The following is a 20088-nucleotide window of genomic DNA, read 5'->3' as shown; positions in this document are numbered from 1 at the left end:
TGTGTCGTCTGAACTTTACCCAAAGTGGAAACACTTTGTCTGGAAGTTTTCCTTAGCCAGCTGCTGTCTTGTACGCTTTGTCGAATCAACTCAGCAGCTTCGTTCCGAAGTTGTTCCCTGAAGGTCTTCTAGATCCTTCTTCCGCTGAGTTGCATTTTGTCCATAACGACAACGTTTTGACATTCGCGGGCCGAGTTGTCTTGAACCGTTTGACTTGGGCTTTGACTCTTGTATTGAGCTTGGGCCTTTTAATCCTTATGTCTTATAAGCAATTTTTAACTCAACATTGAACAAACACATTAGTAGAATAAATCAAAGCATTTAAACTTAGTGTGTTTAGAATATGTTTTTTAATTATACTCAAACAATTTTGTCAAATCAAAATTATGTGGAAAGGTGTTTCAACAAACTCATCACCGTAAGCGGTGCTGAGATTGGTTTTTTTTGGCATTTTCACCACCTGGTAAGCCTTTCTCCTTTACCTTTCCTTCGTTGGAGTCCATATCCAACCATTTTCTAGGACTCCCAAATGAATATACTGACCCTCTAGTCAAAGCTCATAGGAATATGAGGATTCAAGAGCTTAATCAGCGCCACGATGAAATGATTAGCAGTCTAGATGCAAAGGAAGCCAATGGAAAATGGTTTAAGACAGCGGAAAAAAATCTTCTGTCCCGAATTCCCTGTCCCCTTCCCTGTCTCCCATTCAATTTTTGACACGTGTCCCTTTAACTACACTTTAACCAAAGTTAAGTATATCTAACCATAGTTAGTAGCAATAAAGTAAGATAAAAGGGACACGTGTCAAAAATTGAATGGGAGACAGGGAAGGGGACAGGGAATTCGGGACAGAAGATTTTTTTCCTAAGACAGCAATGATGAAAAACAAAGGTAGAGGAAAAGAGGCTAATTGGTTGGCTTAAGGATGTAATTTTTAAGGATGCAAATCCTATTACTTAATAACAGGTCATTTATTTCAAGAAAAATTACCCAAATAAAAGACATCAGTGTGTACGTCCCGTTGTGATTAATCAGGAGATTCTATAACAGGTCGTTTCTTTCAAAAAAAATTTATCCAATTAAATGACACCGGTGTATATGTCACGTTGTGATTAATCCGGAAGTTCTATAACATGTCATTTCTATAAAAAAAAAATATCCAAATAAAAGACGTTAATGTGTACGTCACGTTGTGATTAAGCATGGATACTCCAAAGTATAGAAATGTTATTAATTTCTATATTTGGGGGATATTTTTTAATTAAAATGTGATATAAGACTCTCCATTATCAAAACTCAGCTTGCAATTCTATCAAACCCGGACTTCAAAACCACAGATTGCGATTCTATCAAAACCTATATTCTAATTCTTACATGTTTATAGGCCTCTTCATTCGGCATCATGATGTGGTACAATCTTTCCCCCACCCCCGTGAAGGAGGTCAGCTTCAAATCCATGCTTACATCAAGAAATTTATCCGAATAAAAGACGTAAGTGTTTACGTCACATTTGTGATTAACCGGGAGACTCCAAATTATAGAAATTTTATTAATTTCTATATTTGGGGATATTTTTTATTTAAAAGGTGACATGAGACTCTTCAGATTTCTGCATTTATTTTAAAAACTCAGATTTCTGCAATTCTTTCCAAAACTCAGATTTCTCAAATTCTATAAAAAAAAACACAGATTGTCTATTATGGATATGGCGTGGAAAGAAGGGAAGCAGGGGCTATCAAAAACCAATGAACTATTATAAGCTTGAGAGTCAAAATACGATAGGTCCAAAGAAAATTTTGCAAGCCCCGCTGCAATTCTTTTTTAAAGATCAGAAAGCCATTTATAAATGATGAACGAGTATACAAAAGAGCTTGTGAGAACTGAGGTAATCAAAGTAAAACGACCAGCCATTGATAACGAGGAACCTTTCTAATAAGTGAATTTAGCCATAATTTTATCTACAAGTTGTTGAAGAAAAGAGCTTCTCCGAACACCAAAGAATAGGGGACTAATAATTAAATAGGACAACAGACAACCGAATATCCACCACTCTAATCAGTGTTTAGACCATCCTATAAGAAATATATGGCTGAAGCAAACTCCCAATATTTCCCAACTGATAAGTTGCCTCGAAAGAGCATCATATAAAGCAAAAACATCCCTGATGGATCTCATATTTGACATGGTAGCCTTATAAACACCAAAACGGCGTCCATATAAAGTAAGTGAGTAGGAAAGTTAGCACCCCTCAAGTAACTCATAGGAGCAATGGAACCCTCATTGACTAGGAGTATGTGTCTTATTTTCTTTAGGTTAGGAAAACAATAAATAAGTTACCACTAGGTTAACATTTCTAAACCTTTTCTATTTGTATTTTTCATAACTTAATTGAAATTAAATAACAACCTTATTATTATTTAAATTATAATTACTTAGTTTTTAATTAAATGAGATAATATCCAATATTGTCCTAGCAATTTAATTAAGACTAATTAACAACTAAAATATCTAATATCCTATTAGGGGAGCGACACTATAGGACATGAGAAAAAAAAAATTCAATTTTCGATTAAATTAAATTTAATTCCAAATTAGTTTAATTTTCTATTGAAAATATAGAATAAATCAAATCTTAATTAGATTAATTAAAATATATACATATTAACTATATACAAATATATCCAATATTATTTACAATATAAATTGACAGTTCCCTTATTCATTTTATTGTAATAATATTACATATTTTTATTAAATCTTATATTAATTTTTAGAAAATATATGTTTTCAAAAAACTGAAAAATTATACTGTTTTTAGCTATTTATTAATTTACTTTATTTTTATAAGAACCTTATCCATTAAAGCAAAAACAAATCATATCAAGATCTCCTTGTTAAATGAGTTAGCACATTACAAGATTGACAAACATATTCTTTTTTGTTTAAAGATTGAAAGCATGAAATTTGAAATTCATATTTAATGAAACGGTAAAATTTAAAAAGGCAGATTTAACTAAATAAAACGTTTTAAATTTAGAGACCTAATGAAGACCAAGTGAATAGTAAGAACGGTGTCATAATGAATTGTTTGGGATCCAAATTTTGATTGGAAACTAAATTTATGCACTCTCATCGAAATTTATTAATACTTATCTTTAATAAAAATATTCTATAATGCTCTTAATACCAACAGATCTCGAACCATTCAAGATATAACACGTCAATATCATCATCGATACGTCACGTTCTAATTAGTCCAAAATCAGTTAATCCATCTCGAATAAACTAGAAGACTCTCACAAATTATAGAAATGTAATTATTTTCTATATTTGGGGAAAAGAAAAGTTAGAGTTTTTATTTAAAAGGTCCACTCCTTCGACCTGTCAAAATGCGGAGATTGCAATTGTCTATGGCGACCAGAGAAGGCAAGTAGAGGCTAAAAGGCTTCTCCAAAAGAAAATCTAGAATTTACAAAAGCTTAAGTGAACTCTTCACGTTAAGCGGTGCTAAGATTGGTTTCTTGGCATTTTCACCGACTGGTAAGCCTTTCTCCTTTGGCTTTCCTTCGTTGGAGTCCATAGCCAACCATTTTCTAGGACTCCCAAATGAATATACTGACCCTCTAGTTGAAGCTCATCGGAATATGAGGATTCAAGAGCTTAATCAGCGCCACGATGAAATGATTAGCAGTCTAGATGCAAAGGAAGCCAAGGGAAAATAGTTTAAGACAACAATGATGAAAAACAAAGGCAGAGGAAAAGAGACAAATTAGTTGGCTTAATGATGTAATTTTTAAGGATGCAAATCCTATTATTTAATAACAGGTCATTTATTTCAAGAAAAATTATCCAAATAAAAGACATCAATGTGTACGTCACGTTGTGATTAATCAAGAGATTCTATAACAGGTCGTTTCTTTCAAAAAAAATTATCCAAATAAAAGACATCAGTGTATACATCACGTTGTGATTACTCAAGAGATTCTATAACAGGGTATCCCCATTTGGCATCATGATGTGGTACAAACCCAGAGTCCATAACCAACCGTTTTCTAGGACTTCCAAATGGAAATATTGACCGTTTGGTTGAAGCTCATCAGAATATGAGGATTCACGAGCTTACTGAGCGCCACAATGAAATGATTAGCAGTTTAGAAGCAGAGTAAGCCTTTCTCCTTTGGCTTTCCTTCGTTGGAGTCCATAGCCAACCATTTTCTAGGACTCCCAAATGAATATACTGACCCTCTAGTCGAAGCTCATCGGAATATGAGGATTCAAAAGCTTAATCAGTGAATAATACAGTGCTTAACTTCCAAAGGTGGGTAAATAAAATAGGACCGAAAGGGAGGTTTCATTTTCGCATTTGATCCTGGAAGAAGGGAAATCAAGTATGCCCGCTTACCCTCACTGATAAAGGTAAAAAAGGATGATGAGCAAAGACACATAGATTGCTGTTTTGCACGAGGAAATTGTTCTGACTCTTTTCAAATCATCATCAGAGGAGAGAAAAAGCACCATTTCCACTCGTTAAGAACGATTGCCTATAGTCCGCCTTTCTCATTCGATCATGTAAGAAGAGAATCACTTTTTGGTACCGGTTCGAAATCCCAGTTGAGGCAAAGGTATTGAAGAGCGGATAGACCCGAAAGATTCCAACCTTCTAGATGAAGCCAGGTTAGGTCACTTCGATCGCTTAAGTCCTTATTGCGGTAGAGTAGGACGCTTTAGTTGGCACTGTGTTATGGTCTCGATTTCAATTATGCCACCTGTGAAAGAAAGGTTGCCAAAGATGTTACGAATGGAATTTCCATCGATTGAGGAGAAAGAGCCAGCCGTAGTCCCACTAATCTAATGGTTTAAAGGCCAATGGAACATGCAACTACTCGGTCAGGAGGGAATTAGGCTCTCTCGTTGCTTCTTTCATTCCATCTCCGCTCCTCTTCATCAAGTGTCTAGTTCCTCTACAAGACTTGAAGACATGTGCCTAAGGAAAGCGATTGAGCAAAGCAAAGAAGGTTCACGATGCAATTGAGCTAAAGTGGGAAAAAAAGATCCCACTTTCACAAACTATGCTTGATCACGGGATTTTACTTCCTGCTAATAATCCTGCTTTATAACTGGCCGGTAACCCCACCTAGGTAACCTATCACTCCAACTTGAAGGGCTTACCTTCAAACAAAAAGTGAAGCCAAGGGAAAATAGTTTAAGACAGCAATGATGAAAAACAAAGGCAGAGGAAAAGAGACAAATTGGTTGGCTTAATGATGTAATTTTTAAGGATGCAAATACTATTATTTAATAACATGTCATTTATTTCAAGAAAAATTATCCAAATAAAAGACATCAATATGTACGCCACGTTGTGATTAATCAAGAGATTCTATAACAGGTCGTTTCTTTCAAAAAAAACATTATCCAAATAAAAGACACCAGTGTATACGTCACGTTGTGATTAATCAGGAGATTCTATAACAGGGTCTCCCCATTTGGCATCATGATGTGGTACAAACCCAGAGTCCATAACCAACCATTTTCTAGGACTTCCAAATGGAAACATTGACCGTTTGGTTGAAGCTCATCAGAATATGAGGATTCACGAGCTTACTGAGCGCCACAATGAAATGATTAGCAGTTTGGAAGCAGAGGAAGCCAGGGGAAAATGGTTGAAGACATCGATGATAAAAAAAAAGGCAACGAAAAAGATACTAATTGGTTGGCTTAAGGATGTAATTTTTTAGAATGCAAATCCTATTATTTATTAACAGGTTGTTTATTTCAAAAAAAATTATCCTAATAAGAGATGTCAGTGTGTACGTCACATTGTGATTAATCAAGAGATTCTATAACAGGTCGTTTCTTTCAAAAAAAAATATCCAAATAAAAGACACCAGTGTGTACGTCACGTTGTGATTAATCAGAAGATTCTATAATAGGTCATTTCTACCAAAATTCAATTATCCAAATAAAAGACGTTAATGTGTATGTCACGTTGTGATTAATCAAGAGACTTCAAATTATAGTAATGTTATTAATTTTTATATTTTGGGGATAGTTTTTATTTATATTTAAAAGGTGATATAAGACTCTCCAATATCAAAACCTAGATTGCAATTCTATCAAAACCCAGATTTCAAAACCTAGATTGCAATTCTATCAAACCCGGACTTCGAAACCACAGATTGCGATTCTATCAAAACCCAGATTGCAATTCTTACATTTTTAAGGGCCTCCCCATTTGACATCATGATGTGGTACAATCCTTCCCCGAATAAGGTCAGCTTCAAATCAATGCTTATATCACAAAATTTATCCAAATAAAAGACGTAAGTGTTCTCATCACAATTGTGATTAACCGGGAGACTCCAAATTATAGAAATTTTATTAATTTCTATATTTGGGGATATTTTTTATCTAAAATGTGACATGAGATTCTCCAGATTTCTGCAATTCTTTAAAAAAGTCCAGATTTCTGCAATTCTTTCCAAAACCCAGAAATATCAAATCCCAGATTTCTCTAATTCTATCAAAACAAAAAAAAATAACGAGATTTTCTATTGTGGATATGGCGAGGAAAGAATGGATTTTTTTTTTCTTTTTGTTTCTTTAGTTAGAGCATCTCCAAGAGACTCTTAGTGAGCTCTCTAAAAATAATATAAATAATTGACTCTTAGTGATTTAAGAGTGACTAAGATATATCATCTCCAACAATGCTCTTTATATTAACTCCTTATTTATTATTTTATTATTAAGATTATTCTTTATTGTTACATTACCAATAGTGTGAGGAGAGAGACACATCAATAATAAATTATTAATAAAAAATGAAGTTAGGATGCACTAAGAGGTGGAGAGAGACTCTCTATTAATAGAGAGGATAGAGAAGCTCTTAGTGATTTGAGGAACCACTAAGAGGCTGTTGGAGATGAATTTTCATTCTCACTTCTCAAATTTTAACTTAAGAGCCAATTTAAGAACCTGTTGGAGATGCTCTTAGTTAGTTAAGTTTTTAGACTTTGAATTTTAATGCAATTTTGAAAATTTGTACTCATGTGTTTTAATGGAAAGAAATAATAAAAAAGATATGTTGTGGAAATTGTTTGATTAATTCTGATAATTTGACTAAGTAGTAAATGATGTAATGGATGATTAAGCGAAACCAATTTTCAAATAAGATTGATTGGGATGATTAAGGAAATCTAAAGATTTGAAGATTTTATCGCATAAACAACTTTTAAGACGAAAATGAAAATAAAAATGAAAAACCAAAGTTGAAGATAATATTCTATAATTCCTAACTAGCTGCTGTAAATCTTCATTAATCACGTAGGAAACAAAAATTAAACTGTATCAGTTACACTTACACAAATATTGTGTATTTGCAAAGGAAAAATAAAATGAAAACTAATCAAAACCTTAATTTGATTGTATCTTTTACACATTGTCATCACTATGAACAAAACGATCATTAGATTTTTGCATAGTAGCTAATGGATCCGTCTCCTTACCTCCTACTATTTTGCAGGAATTCGATCGCCACTCCGGTGAGTAATCCGGTCTTCCTGTTCCATCTTCAGATATAATATCCTCCATATCTGTTTCATTATTAACAAATTCATCCCCAAATCCAGTATATTGTTGAATCACCAAAACTGAACCCTCTACAAAGGTCGACGTTGTCAATAAATCCCCTAAAGCCCCCAATTCTGGATATTCACACCAATCCATCAATCCAGACGTTAATGGCGATTTCATCCCTGCTCCTTTTCCCACTATATAAAGATCATACGCATGATTCAGTTCTTTTAATGTTGATATTAGTTCTTCATCGTCTCTCGCCACTCTTTCTTCGTAATTAATCGTCTCAATTCCGGCACATTTCAGCCTGAAATGGTTTATAAACTCATCATCCAAACTTCTTTGTCGATCGATTAATTCCAGCGCGATTTCCGATGAATTTTCATCGATAGGGCTTTGATCTGCTTCAACTTCCACCGCATCTCCGACCACAAATCTCAAAACCTCTAAACAAATACCGTGCCCCGCCCCCATCCTCCACGCATACGCTAATGCTTCGCGATCATCGGGGCCTCCGAGGAAGATCATGATAAGTTTTCGCATTTCCAGATTTGATTCTCCGGTAGCTCCATATCCTCTATCTACGAAGATTGCGACGGAGCAAGGAGCATCGTTTAAAACGTGGAGATTTACACCTCGAAATGAGCTGCTACCTTCTTCCTCTAAATTCCCGTCCCGAGTCGGCAATTTGTGGAACGGAAGGATCAACAGAGACACGTGTTTATCTTCGGCGACGCTGCAAATATCTTCGTGCATTGTGGAAAACGGCGACAATGCGGTTAAAGGTTGAGCAGCTACATAATCCTGAAGATTGGAGTAAGTCTCGAACAAATTGACGATCTGTTCAGAAAAGTTGCAGGTTTTGCGGTTGGTGGAAGTGCCAGGGGTGTGGACTATAAGTGAAGCGGAGGCACGGCCGGTGAGCTCGACAAGGTGGAGGGCGAAAACACAGAGAGGCGAACCTTTAGAGGCATTGGAAGAGTCTAAGAGATTGATGGTGCCTAAGGCGTTTGCTGAACTCTGTAAGCAAGTGAGAATTCGGAATTCTCTTCCGAGTCTGATGTTCTGAATTGTCCTTAGCTTGTAATTGCTGAGACGTTTGTTTGGGTTGTAAATTGATGATATAATCGACGGCACTACTGCGGTCATCACCACTGTGCTTATCACCATTACCACATAATCATCACTATCCAAGTACTGCAACCATTTCAATTTTACAAATATAATCAGAAAGAATTACATAAATTCAAGATCCAAATTTGATGTTAATGTTTTCCTGGGCTCTAGATTTATTCCCGTAGTTATTGGAGGAGAGCGGATTTAACCTCTATCTAGAATATAATGCAAGCTTAAATCTACAGTTAAGTTTAAGATTGCATTGTTTCTACCATGGATGCTGAATCCACTATCCTCTAATAATTATAGAGATAAATTTGTATCTTATCTATCAACCTGAATCAATTTAGGTATAAATAATAGCACATCCAACAATTTTGAAGCCAAATAACAGTACTTATATAATAAGATTTTTACAGAGAGGCAAAGACATTGGAGCATCGGTGAACCCATGCTGTCAGAAACCACCTCTTAAGGGGTGGTTTCGCTCTTGCCCTCCCCTCTACCTTCATTTGTGGGTGTTGATTGCACCCCCAGCAAATGAAGGGTATACATCTTTTTTGATTCCCAATTTAAGTTAAAAATTGCATTATCTGGGTTCAAATTTGCATTATCTTGCTGTTGAACTTTTCAAACCAATTTGAGCATTTAAAGAGTTAAGGAGTTTAGGGAGAAGTTACCGATTTGTCAAATCCCATGTTGAGGACAATGACAGCCAAGATGCCTTTGGTACTTGTAAGAACACCAAGAGCAAAACTGTCTTTATGGGACATCTTGTAGAAATGTGAAGCCACAGAAACACTAGCAACCTTTACAAGACAGCATATAAGTATCATGAACAAGGAGACAGGCCAATTTTTGACTGACCAAATGTCGAGTCTTTTCCCCATAGCAGTATAGAACAAAGGCATCAAATAAGAACCAATAAAGTCGTCAAATTTCTCCAAAAGTACAGTAGCAAGTGCTCTATCAGGCATTATAAGCCCAAACAAGAATGCTCCAACTATTGCATTAGTCCCCAACATATCACTAATCAAAGCAAAGAAAGAAACTCCAACCAAAAACGAACAATGATAGTATTCTGTCTGTTTGTTTACTTTAAAGGTCTTCCTTATTAAATATCTTAGACAAGGCCTAACTGCAACAACAGAAACAGCTGCATAACCAGCTGTTGCTGCAACTGCGTAGATTACGTTCAACACACCAATTTGAGCTGGAATTAGTATTGTAAGGAGAATCCATGTTATCAATTCATTCACAATCGAAATCGAAAGTGCTAATCTTCCGAAATCAGTGTGTAACAACTTCTGTTGTGCTAGAATTCGGGCAACCAGAGGGTAGCTTGTCACGGAAAGAGTCACAGCCCAGAAGATGAAACCGTTGTCTCCATGAGCAGCATTTGTTGCGAGATGTACAAACATGAAGTAGAGGCAAATGCCTAGTATGAAGGGGAGGAAAGCGATGATGATGGCGAAACGGATCGTACTTTTGCTTATTCGGGCAAGGGAACCTAAGTCCATTTCTAAACCAGTTAAGAATAGATGGCAAGTCAGTGCCCAGTATGCAGTAGTTTCTACCATCGTTATGCTTCTCATCGGAAATATCACTGCGAAGGAACGAGTTCTGCCTAATACTGATGGCCCTGTCAATATACCAGCCTGCACCAAAACATTCTTCATTCATTCACATAACCATTATATAAAGGACTGCTCCAACAATACATTTATTTTACGACAAAACATCAGCGACGGACAAATTTGTCCCAGATATCGCCAGTAATACTAAATCCATTTAACAAAAACTAAACAGGGTTGAGTGCCCCTTTGTAACTCCATGTCTCTCCATCCCTGTAATTCGTAGCAAAACAAACATAATTTAAAAGTGTAATAGCTTAAATTGGTTCTCCAAATTCATTTTGAAACATTTTACTGAAAATTTTAGAATGATCCCAAACCTAAACAACAACAAACAACAAAGTCTTAGTCCTGAAATGATTCGGGGTCGACTAACATGAACCGGCTTAAGAAACCGTGAAATCAAATCATGTCAGCGACATAAATTCTCTCCTTCCAATCCGTCCTATCCACTACCATATTTTCCTCAATCACCAATAAACTCATATCACTCTCAATCACCTCCTCTTAAGTTTGCTTAGGTCTTCCTCTACCCCTCACCATTGCATCCTTTTGTCACTCTCCAGTCCTCTTAATCGGTGCATTTAGCGTTCTTCGTCTTATATAGCCAATCCACCTTAGTCAGGTTTCCCTCATTTTATTCTTAATAGATGTAACCCCTACTTTTGTCCTAATTATTTCATTACTCACCCGATCCTTTCTCGTATGACTACACATTCATCTCAACATACGCATCTCCGCCCCCGACATCTTATGAATGTGACAATGTTTCACTGTCCAACACTCCGTACCATACAACAATGCATGTCTAATTGTCGTATTGTATAATTTTTCCATCAATCTATTAGGCATGACGGGATCACAAAGGAAACACGTAGTACTCTTCCACTTCGACCAACCAGATTTAATCCTATGAGCAACATCTCCATCCACTTCTCCATCCGTTTGAATAATAGACCCTAAATAACGGAAGCAATCCGAGCCCTGGACAACCCTCTCATCCAGGGTGATTGTCCCTGCCTCCATACTCCTATTGCCGCTAAATTACACTCCAAATATTCCGTTTTACTTCAGCTCAACTTAAAGCCTCTAGATTCCAAAGTTTATATCTGTAGTTCCAACTTCCTCTCCACGCCTTCTTTCGTCTCATCAACCAACACAATATTATTGACAAACAACATGCACCATGGTATACGAGAATGATCCTAAGCCTAACTAATGAAAAAAAAATTAAATATTCATTCTAACCATATATGATGTGTTAAAAGGTATTGTTCAACCACAATAAGTATATATTTTGAAATGAAATTTTTTGACAAGTGCTAGGATCAAATGTGGAGAAGTTGTGCGATTACTTCGATTTAAATTTTGTTCATTTGATATTTTTCCTTTTAAGTTTTCACAAAATGTATCTCTAAAATAGAATTAGCGACAAAAGAATTAATCGTTAAATGCATAGTTTTTGTCTGTATAGTTTCACCCAATTCATAATCTTTAGTGGATATGACATGAGATTCTGCGGCGGAATTTGAGAAAAAAAGAGCGTACCAGAATATCGGTGACGATTCGAGGAACATTGAAAGGTTTGAGAAGGTAGAAGACAATGCGATTGATCAAGATAACACAGGCAAGCTGCCATACAAGGAGAGGAAGAGCTTGGCTTAAGGGATTTTCATCTTGCCAATAAGCATGTTCCGCCGTTATATTCACAACATAACAATGAAAAGATACATTCTCTGGTCTATGTGTATGATAGTAATTTTGAGGGCCGTTTATGTCCATTTCTAACTTTATCCACCGTTCCTCCACCTCCCAGCGCCGGCCGTAATTGGTTCCGGCTGGTGGCGGCGGCCGATAAAGCTAATTCCGGGCAAGAAAGTATCAAAACGAGAATGACATTTACAACATTGGGAAAGGGAACCATTTTGGCCTTTTAGATGGTAGCTTCAAATTCCATGGTAATCCGTTGAAGTTGGAGGCTGTTTTCTTTTTTCTTTTTTATGCCAAGTGTTTACTGCCATTTTTATTTATAACACTCTTTTCCAATTAATTAACTTATTCAAGTTTGACTGTCCATTTGCTTATTTTACTTCAAATCAGAAATCTAAAATGTTCCGTAAAATTAAAAATTAATAAGTATAGTTATTTTAGAATATCGATTTTATGAACCCGTTTAATTCAGTTGTTTGTTGTTTTCTATTACTGATAAATTGTAGATATTAGTTGATTTTACAGCTAAAAATGATTGTTTTCAATTATTATCAAACACTTTTTATATCCTATTTCGAATTAAGAGATAAAAAAAAATTTCCAAAAATTGAACCAAACACGTACCAAATTTAAGTTATCGCTCAATTGATACATATCTACTAAGGAGAGTGATTATAAGTAATATAGATCCAAGATTAACTAACAAGGGTATTGATCACATGCACCTTAATGTCTATGTGAATGCTAAAAAATTAAAAATTTATATACAGATATAGAGTTTTTCGGCGAACAAACTCTCTTTCAATCCTTTTAGATCCGTTCCTGATTTTGGAAAAGAGAAAATATCATAATTTAAAACTTAAACCTAGAATAAAAAAAATTAATTTTCTTTTAAAAAAACTGATATTATGTAATAATTTGCTTTTTTTTTTTTTTATCAAACTCAATCTAAAATGGCATGTATGAAAGACCATTAAATGATATATTAATATCTCTCGCTTTTGGGCTAATTTGATAGAAAATCAAGTTGTGTGTATAGAGTTTATTTTACCCCAAAATTATCATGTTTGTAAATCAAGTTTAGGGTGAAAATTAATCAATAACTCAAAACAAATCAAATTAGGCTGCAATTTAATCTAGCAGAATTAAAAGAAAAATGAAATCAACCTATTGTGAATGCTAATGTTCTTTTTTTTTTAATGATCCCAATTCAAGAAAATTATAATGTTTTTTAAAAAAAAAAAATTAAAAGTATAGCTCTCTTCATTAAGAAGAAAGTAGACATGTTTATGAGTTGGACCTTACTATATTTAGACTTGGTCTAATTGAATTTTACATTAAACTATTTTGTCCAAGTCCAATCCGCATTATATTTACATCGACAGGACCAAAATAGGAAAACTAATTTTCAAACCCAACTCAGCTCGTCGAATTAATATATATTATATTAAAAATTTAATAAAATTAAAATTAAATTATAAATATAATAAATTAAAAAGTTATTTATTAATTCAATAAAAATAATTTTATATCAAAATAATAAAAAAATCAAACCAAGGTAAGAAAAACATATATATGAAATGTATATAATAGAAGGGGCGGATCGGACCGAATTAGGCTCGAGCTTGTCAATGGATCCAAGCCAGGTTAGATCTATTCTTAGATATATCTATTTAAGCTCAATCCATGGGACTGAGTTCTAGAAAAAAAAAGTGAGGCCTTACAGCCCAGATAGATCTGGAAAAGAATATCTTTTGTTGAAGGATTAGCTTAGCTTTTTATTTTATTATCTCTTCCCTCCAAACCTGTTTTTGCTGAGCCCCAATTTGGAGAATGAATTCTTCAATCTTCACCCCAATTTCATCCTCATCTCATACTCTTTTCAACCCGAACACTAACCTTTTTGCTCCTTCCAAACCCCTTGAGGGAAGAAGAAGAAGAAGAAGAGCTAGTTTCAGTACTAGAGCTCTTCTCTCAGATTCCAAAGAAACAGTCTTAAAGTACTTCCATGAAAGAAGAGCTCTCAAGGTCTTCTTTCTATCTTTTTCCTTTGATTTGTGCACTTGCTTTAATTGCATATTCAATTTTATGTGCTGCTACATACACAGATCATCTCAGGTTTGCAGAATTTTAACAGAGACAATGTTGCTTCAGTTGTTATCGCAGCAGACAAGGTACGTAGCAGTAGTAGACAATTCACATTACTTCCTTAATTTCATTTTCTGAATCTGAATCTATCTTTTTCAAAGGGAGGAGCAACTCATGTGGATATAGCTTGTGACCCTGAATTAGTGAAGCTTGCCACCACATTAACTTCTCTTCCGGTAATATATTCTTCTTCACTTTGATTTCTCTGCTCTACTGTAAGTATCAACTGCTTGCTAAGCTTCTTTTATTTGCAGGTCTGTGTTTCTTCTGTGGATCCGGCAGCATTTCCAGCTGCTGTTGAAGCAGGAGCTATGATGGTTTGTTTGATTGCATACTTCATTTCTCACCTATAACTCTTTAAATCCCATTCCATTTTACTTACAGAATCAGATAAGATGCAGGTTGAAATTGGGAACTATGATTCATTTTATGACCAAGGATTGACTTTCTCTCCTGAGCAGGTACCTTTAAATAACCTTGGTAAAATTTATCTTGAACGGTTTCAATTTTGAACATTATTTAATACGGTAGATGGAGAAATTTTAAATTTAAATAATATAATTGCTACTAAATATAAAAATATTAATTGATAAGATTTAACGTTAAATATTTTCACCGTGATTTTTAATTTCATTGAATAGTAACAGTTATCGGATATACTAAATAATATTTAATATTTTAATTTAAGTGATTAAGTTAATTATTAAACTTGACCTTAGACTTTAAATCGTAACCAAACAGGGGAAAAAAAAAAAAAAACCTTACATTTACAGGTAATTTGTGCAGATATTAAATCTTACCAAGGAGACTAAGAGAATCCTTCCATACGTGACGCTATCAGTCACTGTGCCTCACACCCTAAGTCTTCCAGACCAGGTACCAATTTTGCATTACTATATTAAAAATCGATTCATAAATAACATGAGGTATCTGTTCTTTTTTTTTTTTTTTTACAAACAGGTTAAGCTTGCAGAGCTTTTGGAACTGGAAGGTGCTGACATTATACAAACTGAAGGTGGAAAATGTTCTAACCCTTCTAAATCCGGTGTTCTTGGTTTGATCGAGAAGGTAAAAATCGAAACTTTGAAATTCAAAGCGACTGATACACTATGATAGTCTCAAATGATTCTGTGATTGTAGGCAACACCAACATTAGCTGCAGCTTATTCAATATCAAAGGAAGTCAAGATTCCGGTGATGTGTTCATCCGGACTCAGTGCAGTAACATCACCAATGGCAATTACAGCAGGGGCTTCTGGTGTGGTAAGCAATCAATACACCATCTTTACCTGCAATCATTTTATTCTAAGACTAAGACAGCTATTAACATTAGCCTCTGTTTCGAGCCGCAGGGTGTGGGATCAGCAGTTAACAGACTAAATGATGTGGTTGCAATGATTGCAGAAGTTAGAAGAATTGCAGATTCAATTGGCATATCAGCTGATAGGATTCCAACACCTCAATCCACAACTTTGGCATTGTAATGTAGAGTTAGAGTGTCTTATTTTTATACTCCAACCCATGATAATATCATCAATAATAGTCACTAATCATACAATTCCTGCTCTGTTACAAACAGATAATTTGGTTAAGGTAAATTGAAATTTGCAAATTTATATGTCCAATCTGCATTGTAATGACCCTAGATGCAGTTGAATTTACATGAGAATTTATCACCCTAGATGAGGTTGAATTTACATGAGAATCATTGCATTAGTTTCAATGGAAGATAAGAGGAAAGTGAATATACCTTATGGTCCCTTATGGACCTCCTACTCCTAAAACAATGAGTATCCATTAAAACTATCCTAGAACACTACTCGTCATACTCAGAATCATCCTCGGTTTCTTCATATTCACCACTTTCCTGCAAAAGAAATATTAGTTTAAGGAAATGATAGTACCAACTTTCAAAGAGAGAGAAAGGTAAGGTGTTTAGTAAATATACCTTTTTCTTAATATATTCTGCCATGGCTTGATCAAACTCCGCTCTTCTCTCTGTGGCAATATCGTAATATTTAACTTTTTCCTGTTACATTTAGAATTTCTTAGAGGGTTTTTCTCATGACAAGTAGCAAAAGGTTTTTGTTATTTTTTTTATCTAATTTTTATCTGATTAAACCAGTAAGTAACCCCTCAGGATTCAATAATTCAGACTCTACTCCTTTAGCTGGGACTAAAAAGTAGTGATTTATGGCTGTAATAATAACAAGAAATGTCATAGAGTGGAGCTACAGTTCACTCTGCATATAAGTACAAGTTAACTGAAACTGCTAAATTACGTCAAAAACCCTGTATACCGAAAAATAAGAGAGAAGCCTCTAAACAACAATACTCTTTGTTTTTCCTTTTCTAAATTTATAAGAAAATACCAGATATATATATATATGTATAATCAGTTACTCATAATTCTGAAGTAATATTATAACAAATGCTAACGTTTTCTGAGGTCGCTTGTAATCACAGTCAATAAAATAATACGGTCATACGTTGTATCAGAAGAAAATGGCAAGGGAAGCAGCCTAAAACAATGTTAAAGGGGATGCAGTGCAGGATGCCTTAATGCAGTGTGTGTACTTAGGTGGGATGCCATTGTCATCTTGTAAGTGCAGCTTTACCTGCTCCACATTCTCAAAACTCAAAACAGTCCAGAAATAACAAGTTTTAGTAGTAATGTTTGTTGGATTACTTTGTTTCACAATTTAAAAATTAAATCACAGAGCACAAACCTCATACGTCATCGTTTTCCACTTTTCACCACATGCCTTTCCAACCTGAAAGAGAAAAAAAATTGCATAGTTCACTAAAGTGTGATGATGAAAACAATACAGGTACAGTTAAATTTCCAAGCTAAGTCTTAGTCCAATAAACGAACATACTTCACGCATTGACTTGACATCGGGATTTTGCTCTTGATAATCCTTACGGAAATCCTCCCTTCAAAAGATCAAAGAAGAATTCAGTTAGCAAGAGGGGAATAAAGAAGACATTTGGTTGTGCACGTACTGATACACCCTATGAAGCACCGATACGGGTACGCATACGGGTGCGGGTACGCGTACGGGTACGGCAAACGGCATTTCTAAAAAATATGAGATACGGGTACGGCGGGGATACGGCAAATTTTATATATAATTAATAATATATATATCATTTATAATGAAAATTCAAAAGATACATAAATATATAAATCACAAATCATATTCATGAAGTCATTATAAAAACACAAATAATACTCTCAAGTCATTATAAAACCACAAATACCAGTAATCTTGGATTATTTCATTTTAATCCTTCTATTTACTGTGTTTTTTTTTTTAAAAAAACCCTTATACTTTCAAAGTTTTTTTAAAAAAACCCCTAAAGTATCCCCGAAGTATCCCCGACGTGTCCCCGAAGTGTCCCCGGCGTGTCCCCTCATTTAAAAAGAAAAAGAAAAAAGGGGATACTTCCCAGGCGAATCCCGTACGTATCCCCGCGAATCCCCGGCGAATCCCCGCACCCGGAGTATCGGATACGCGTACGGTGACCTCCGGGAAGTATCGGTGCTTCATAGGATACACCAAAATGAACTAATCCCCTAGATGAACTAATAAGAATTGAAATGACAAGCATATCCACAAGAAAAGGATAAGAATTGACAGAGATATCGAAGCCATTATCCTTGGAAAAGTCCAACAAATTAGCTTCAAGTTGTCACATGAAAGTTAGGTGAATTAGCAGATGAATGTATCAGGAAAACCATAAACTTAGACTATTCAAAACCAAGCGTATTTACTTAGACTACTCAAAACCACGCGTAAGAAATATGCTGGTCAATTTTTGACACAACACGATTTACAGAGACTCCATCTACATGTTTGACATGATTATCATTTTTGTTGCATTTATATCATATATAATATAATCACTTGGAATATATAGATCACATAACACGATGATGACACGACAACCCATTTTGACATCCTTGATAGAAACAAATATAGAAGATAGCACTTGGGATTCATTTTCATAAAATAATCCATGAATTTTCGGTTTTGATTTTGACCATAATTTTCATTTTTCACATAACTGAGCACTGAAGGATTGTGAAGCCATTTAATTGCTTCCTCTCAAATATTTTATCAATAAATCAACAACTGTTTGACATAAATTCAGCAGTCCATCTATGAAACCTTTTCCTTTACATTCAATGAATTCACCTTCAGACAGTTAATGGTTCTTAGTGATAAATATAAATTAAAATCAGCCATATATTGGTAAAAATAATAATGAAAAAGGTGGTAACAAAAGGAAGAAAACAACTATAGTTGCCTTTTTCTCTTTTCATTTTAACTCCCCTATATATATATCTTATAATCTTTGTTCTGCTCAAGAATTTTATGTAAATTTCCATTCTACAGCTACAGCATTATAATCAAGGAAAAGTAAGATCCCAATCTATTTATATCTACCAATATCACATAGACCTTTGGACCATTATTGCGTAGGAAACAGAAATAGTTGCAGATTTAGGATTACTTCGATGAACCCGAGCATTTGTAAACAGGAACATATATAAATGATTTTTGTTAGTCATCAAAATTAACTTTTAGTTTCCACTCCAAGAAACTACAAAGAGCCCAAATTCCCCTATACAATTTATGATTTGAGGAAGAACTTCATTAACCTTCTATAAACTATGAGAACCAACCAACCTGCTGCTTTAAACATGCAGAGGTTCTTGTTCCACCAATGACCCAAACCAGCCCATTATTTTTTAAATTCATCTGTTAAAGCAAAAGGTGCACCAGGGAGACCATAAACATGTGCAATGCATTAACAGCTACTCAAACATTGCACTATTTCCTTGAAAAAATAAACTATTGAGCTTTTGAAGTAGTTTTTATGCCATGGGCAATTTAGAAGCATAGGATAAAGAAATTGTTATAAAACAACATAAACTTCAAGATAATTAGCAGTCAGAGAACAAAAAGACAAGCATATACGTAGCGCCCAACAACTAAATATGCATAAGAAATCAATAATAGGAGAAAAATATCAAAGGAAGAACTCACATACAGGAAGAAGAAAAAAGCAGTTGGAGGCTTCTTGGGAATTTTAGCATCAATTTTTACATTCTTTCTCTTCAGCTTCCTTTTCGGTTTTATTCCTGACTTTGGCCTCTTCTCTTTGTCACTAGTGAAGTAAAGCAAAATCCACCAATTAGCAACTTAATCTAGTGAAACCCAGCAAAAGATTGAAAGCAACAAAGCATAAACCCACAATTCACAATAAGGTGAGTTTCAAATAATGGCAAAAGAGAACAGCGAAAATTGCCAATTTCAACTTGTCGATTTTGTTTGCAGTTGGAAGTAAAAGTGCAAAACGAATTGACAAGTGAAGAAACCAAAAGAAAACAAGAGAAATGGAATAATTACCTAGTGGAAACTTTTTTGATGGTGTTAGAAGATGCAGATGTAGCTGAAGAAGATCCAACTTTCTTTGATTTTGAAGTTTTTTTTGCCATTTTAGCTTCCTTCTTTCTCTAGTCCTCCGCCTTCGCTTAAGTGCATTTTTGCTGTTAGGACCAGGAATCCTTATGGAATTGTACGGCGTCGTTTTGTTTCTGGACTAATGAGACGCTGCGTTTTGTCTGGATGATTAACAAGATATAGGGTTTTTGCCCTTTCTAATTGCTTGCTCTCTTCTTCTGTTCCAAGAAATGCGAATCTTTATGCCAAATTTTTATTTTTTGGGTGTCGAACTAATTTTTAGTTATTATTAACCGAGAAGTATATCATGAATTTAGTTACTAATATGCTATATAATCAATACTCAGTAACATATTAAAAATATAATATATATGTATACATGTGAAAAAAAATAATTAGAAATATATAATTTTGATCTCTTATTTTATACT

General features: G+C 34.7%; 3 protein-coding genes across 4 annotated transcripts; 1 reads left to right on the top strand and 2 right to left on the bottom strand.

Annotated features, from left to right (window-relative positions):
* Window positions 1-7310: 7310 nt before the first annotated feature.
* Window positions 7311-12194, bottom strand: LOC136233169 (cation/H(+) antiporter 15-like). The gene is made up of 3 exons (XM_066022772.1): window positions 11874-12194; window positions 9372-10349; window positions 7311-8772 (listed from the first exon to the last, which is right to left on the bottom strand). Exons 1-3 carry the CDS (start codon window positions 12105-12107, stop codon window positions 7432-7434), a joined length of 2553 nt encoding a protein of 850 aa, XP_065878844.1. The 5' UTR covers window positions 12108-12194; the 3' UTR covers window positions 7311-7431.
* A 1591-nt stretch (window positions 12195-13785) lies between these two features.
* LOC136233970 (uncharacterized protein ycf23-like) lies at window positions 13786-15808 on the top strand. The gene is made up of 9 exons (XM_066023708.1): window positions 13786-14063; window positions 14144-14209; window positions 14285-14359; window positions 14438-14500; window positions 14585-14644; window positions 14970-15059; window positions 15144-15251; window positions 15324-15446; window positions 15536-15808. The coding sequence occupies exons 1-9, from the start codon at window positions 13869-13871 to the stop codon at window positions 15665-15667; spliced, it is 912 nt and encodes a 303-aa protein (XP_065879780.1). The 5' UTR covers window positions 13786-13868; the 3' UTR covers window positions 15668-15808.
* Window positions 15809-15913: 105 nt separating this feature from the next.
* Window positions 15914-19782, bottom strand: LOC136233971 (high mobility group B protein 14). Of its 2 annotated transcripts, XM_066023709.1 has the most exons (6): window positions 19604-19767; window positions 19245-19361; window positions 17063-17120; window positions 16913-16957; window positions 16132-16212; window positions 15914-16050 (listed from the first exon to the last, which is right to left on the bottom strand). In XM_066023709.1, exons 1-6 carry the CDS (start codon window positions 19690-19692, stop codon window positions 16000-16002), a joined length of 441 nt encoding a protein of 146 aa, XP_065879781.1. In that variant the 5' UTR covers window positions 19693-19767; the 3' UTR covers window positions 15914-15999. The 2 variants fall into 2 exon arrangements, with proteins under 2 accessions (XP_065879781.1, XP_065879782.1); XM_066023710.1 differs by lacking the exons at window positions 15914-16050; window positions 16132-16212 and adding an exon at window positions 16232-16801 and having other exon boundaries at window positions 19604-19782.
* Between the last annotated feature and the right edge of the window lie 306 nt (window positions 19783-20088).

This window comes from Euphorbia lathyris, chromosome 6, assembly GCF_963576675.1.
Source record: "Euphorbia lathyris chromosome 6, ddEupLath1.1, whole genome shotgun sequence".
Classification (NCBI taxonomy): domain Eukaryota; kingdom Viridiplantae; phylum Streptophyta; class Magnoliopsida; order Malpighiales; family Euphorbiaceae; genus Euphorbia; species Euphorbia lathyris.
The sequence above is the reverse complement of the archived record's forward strand: the minus strand, read 5'-3'. Positions and strand labels throughout refer to the sequence as shown.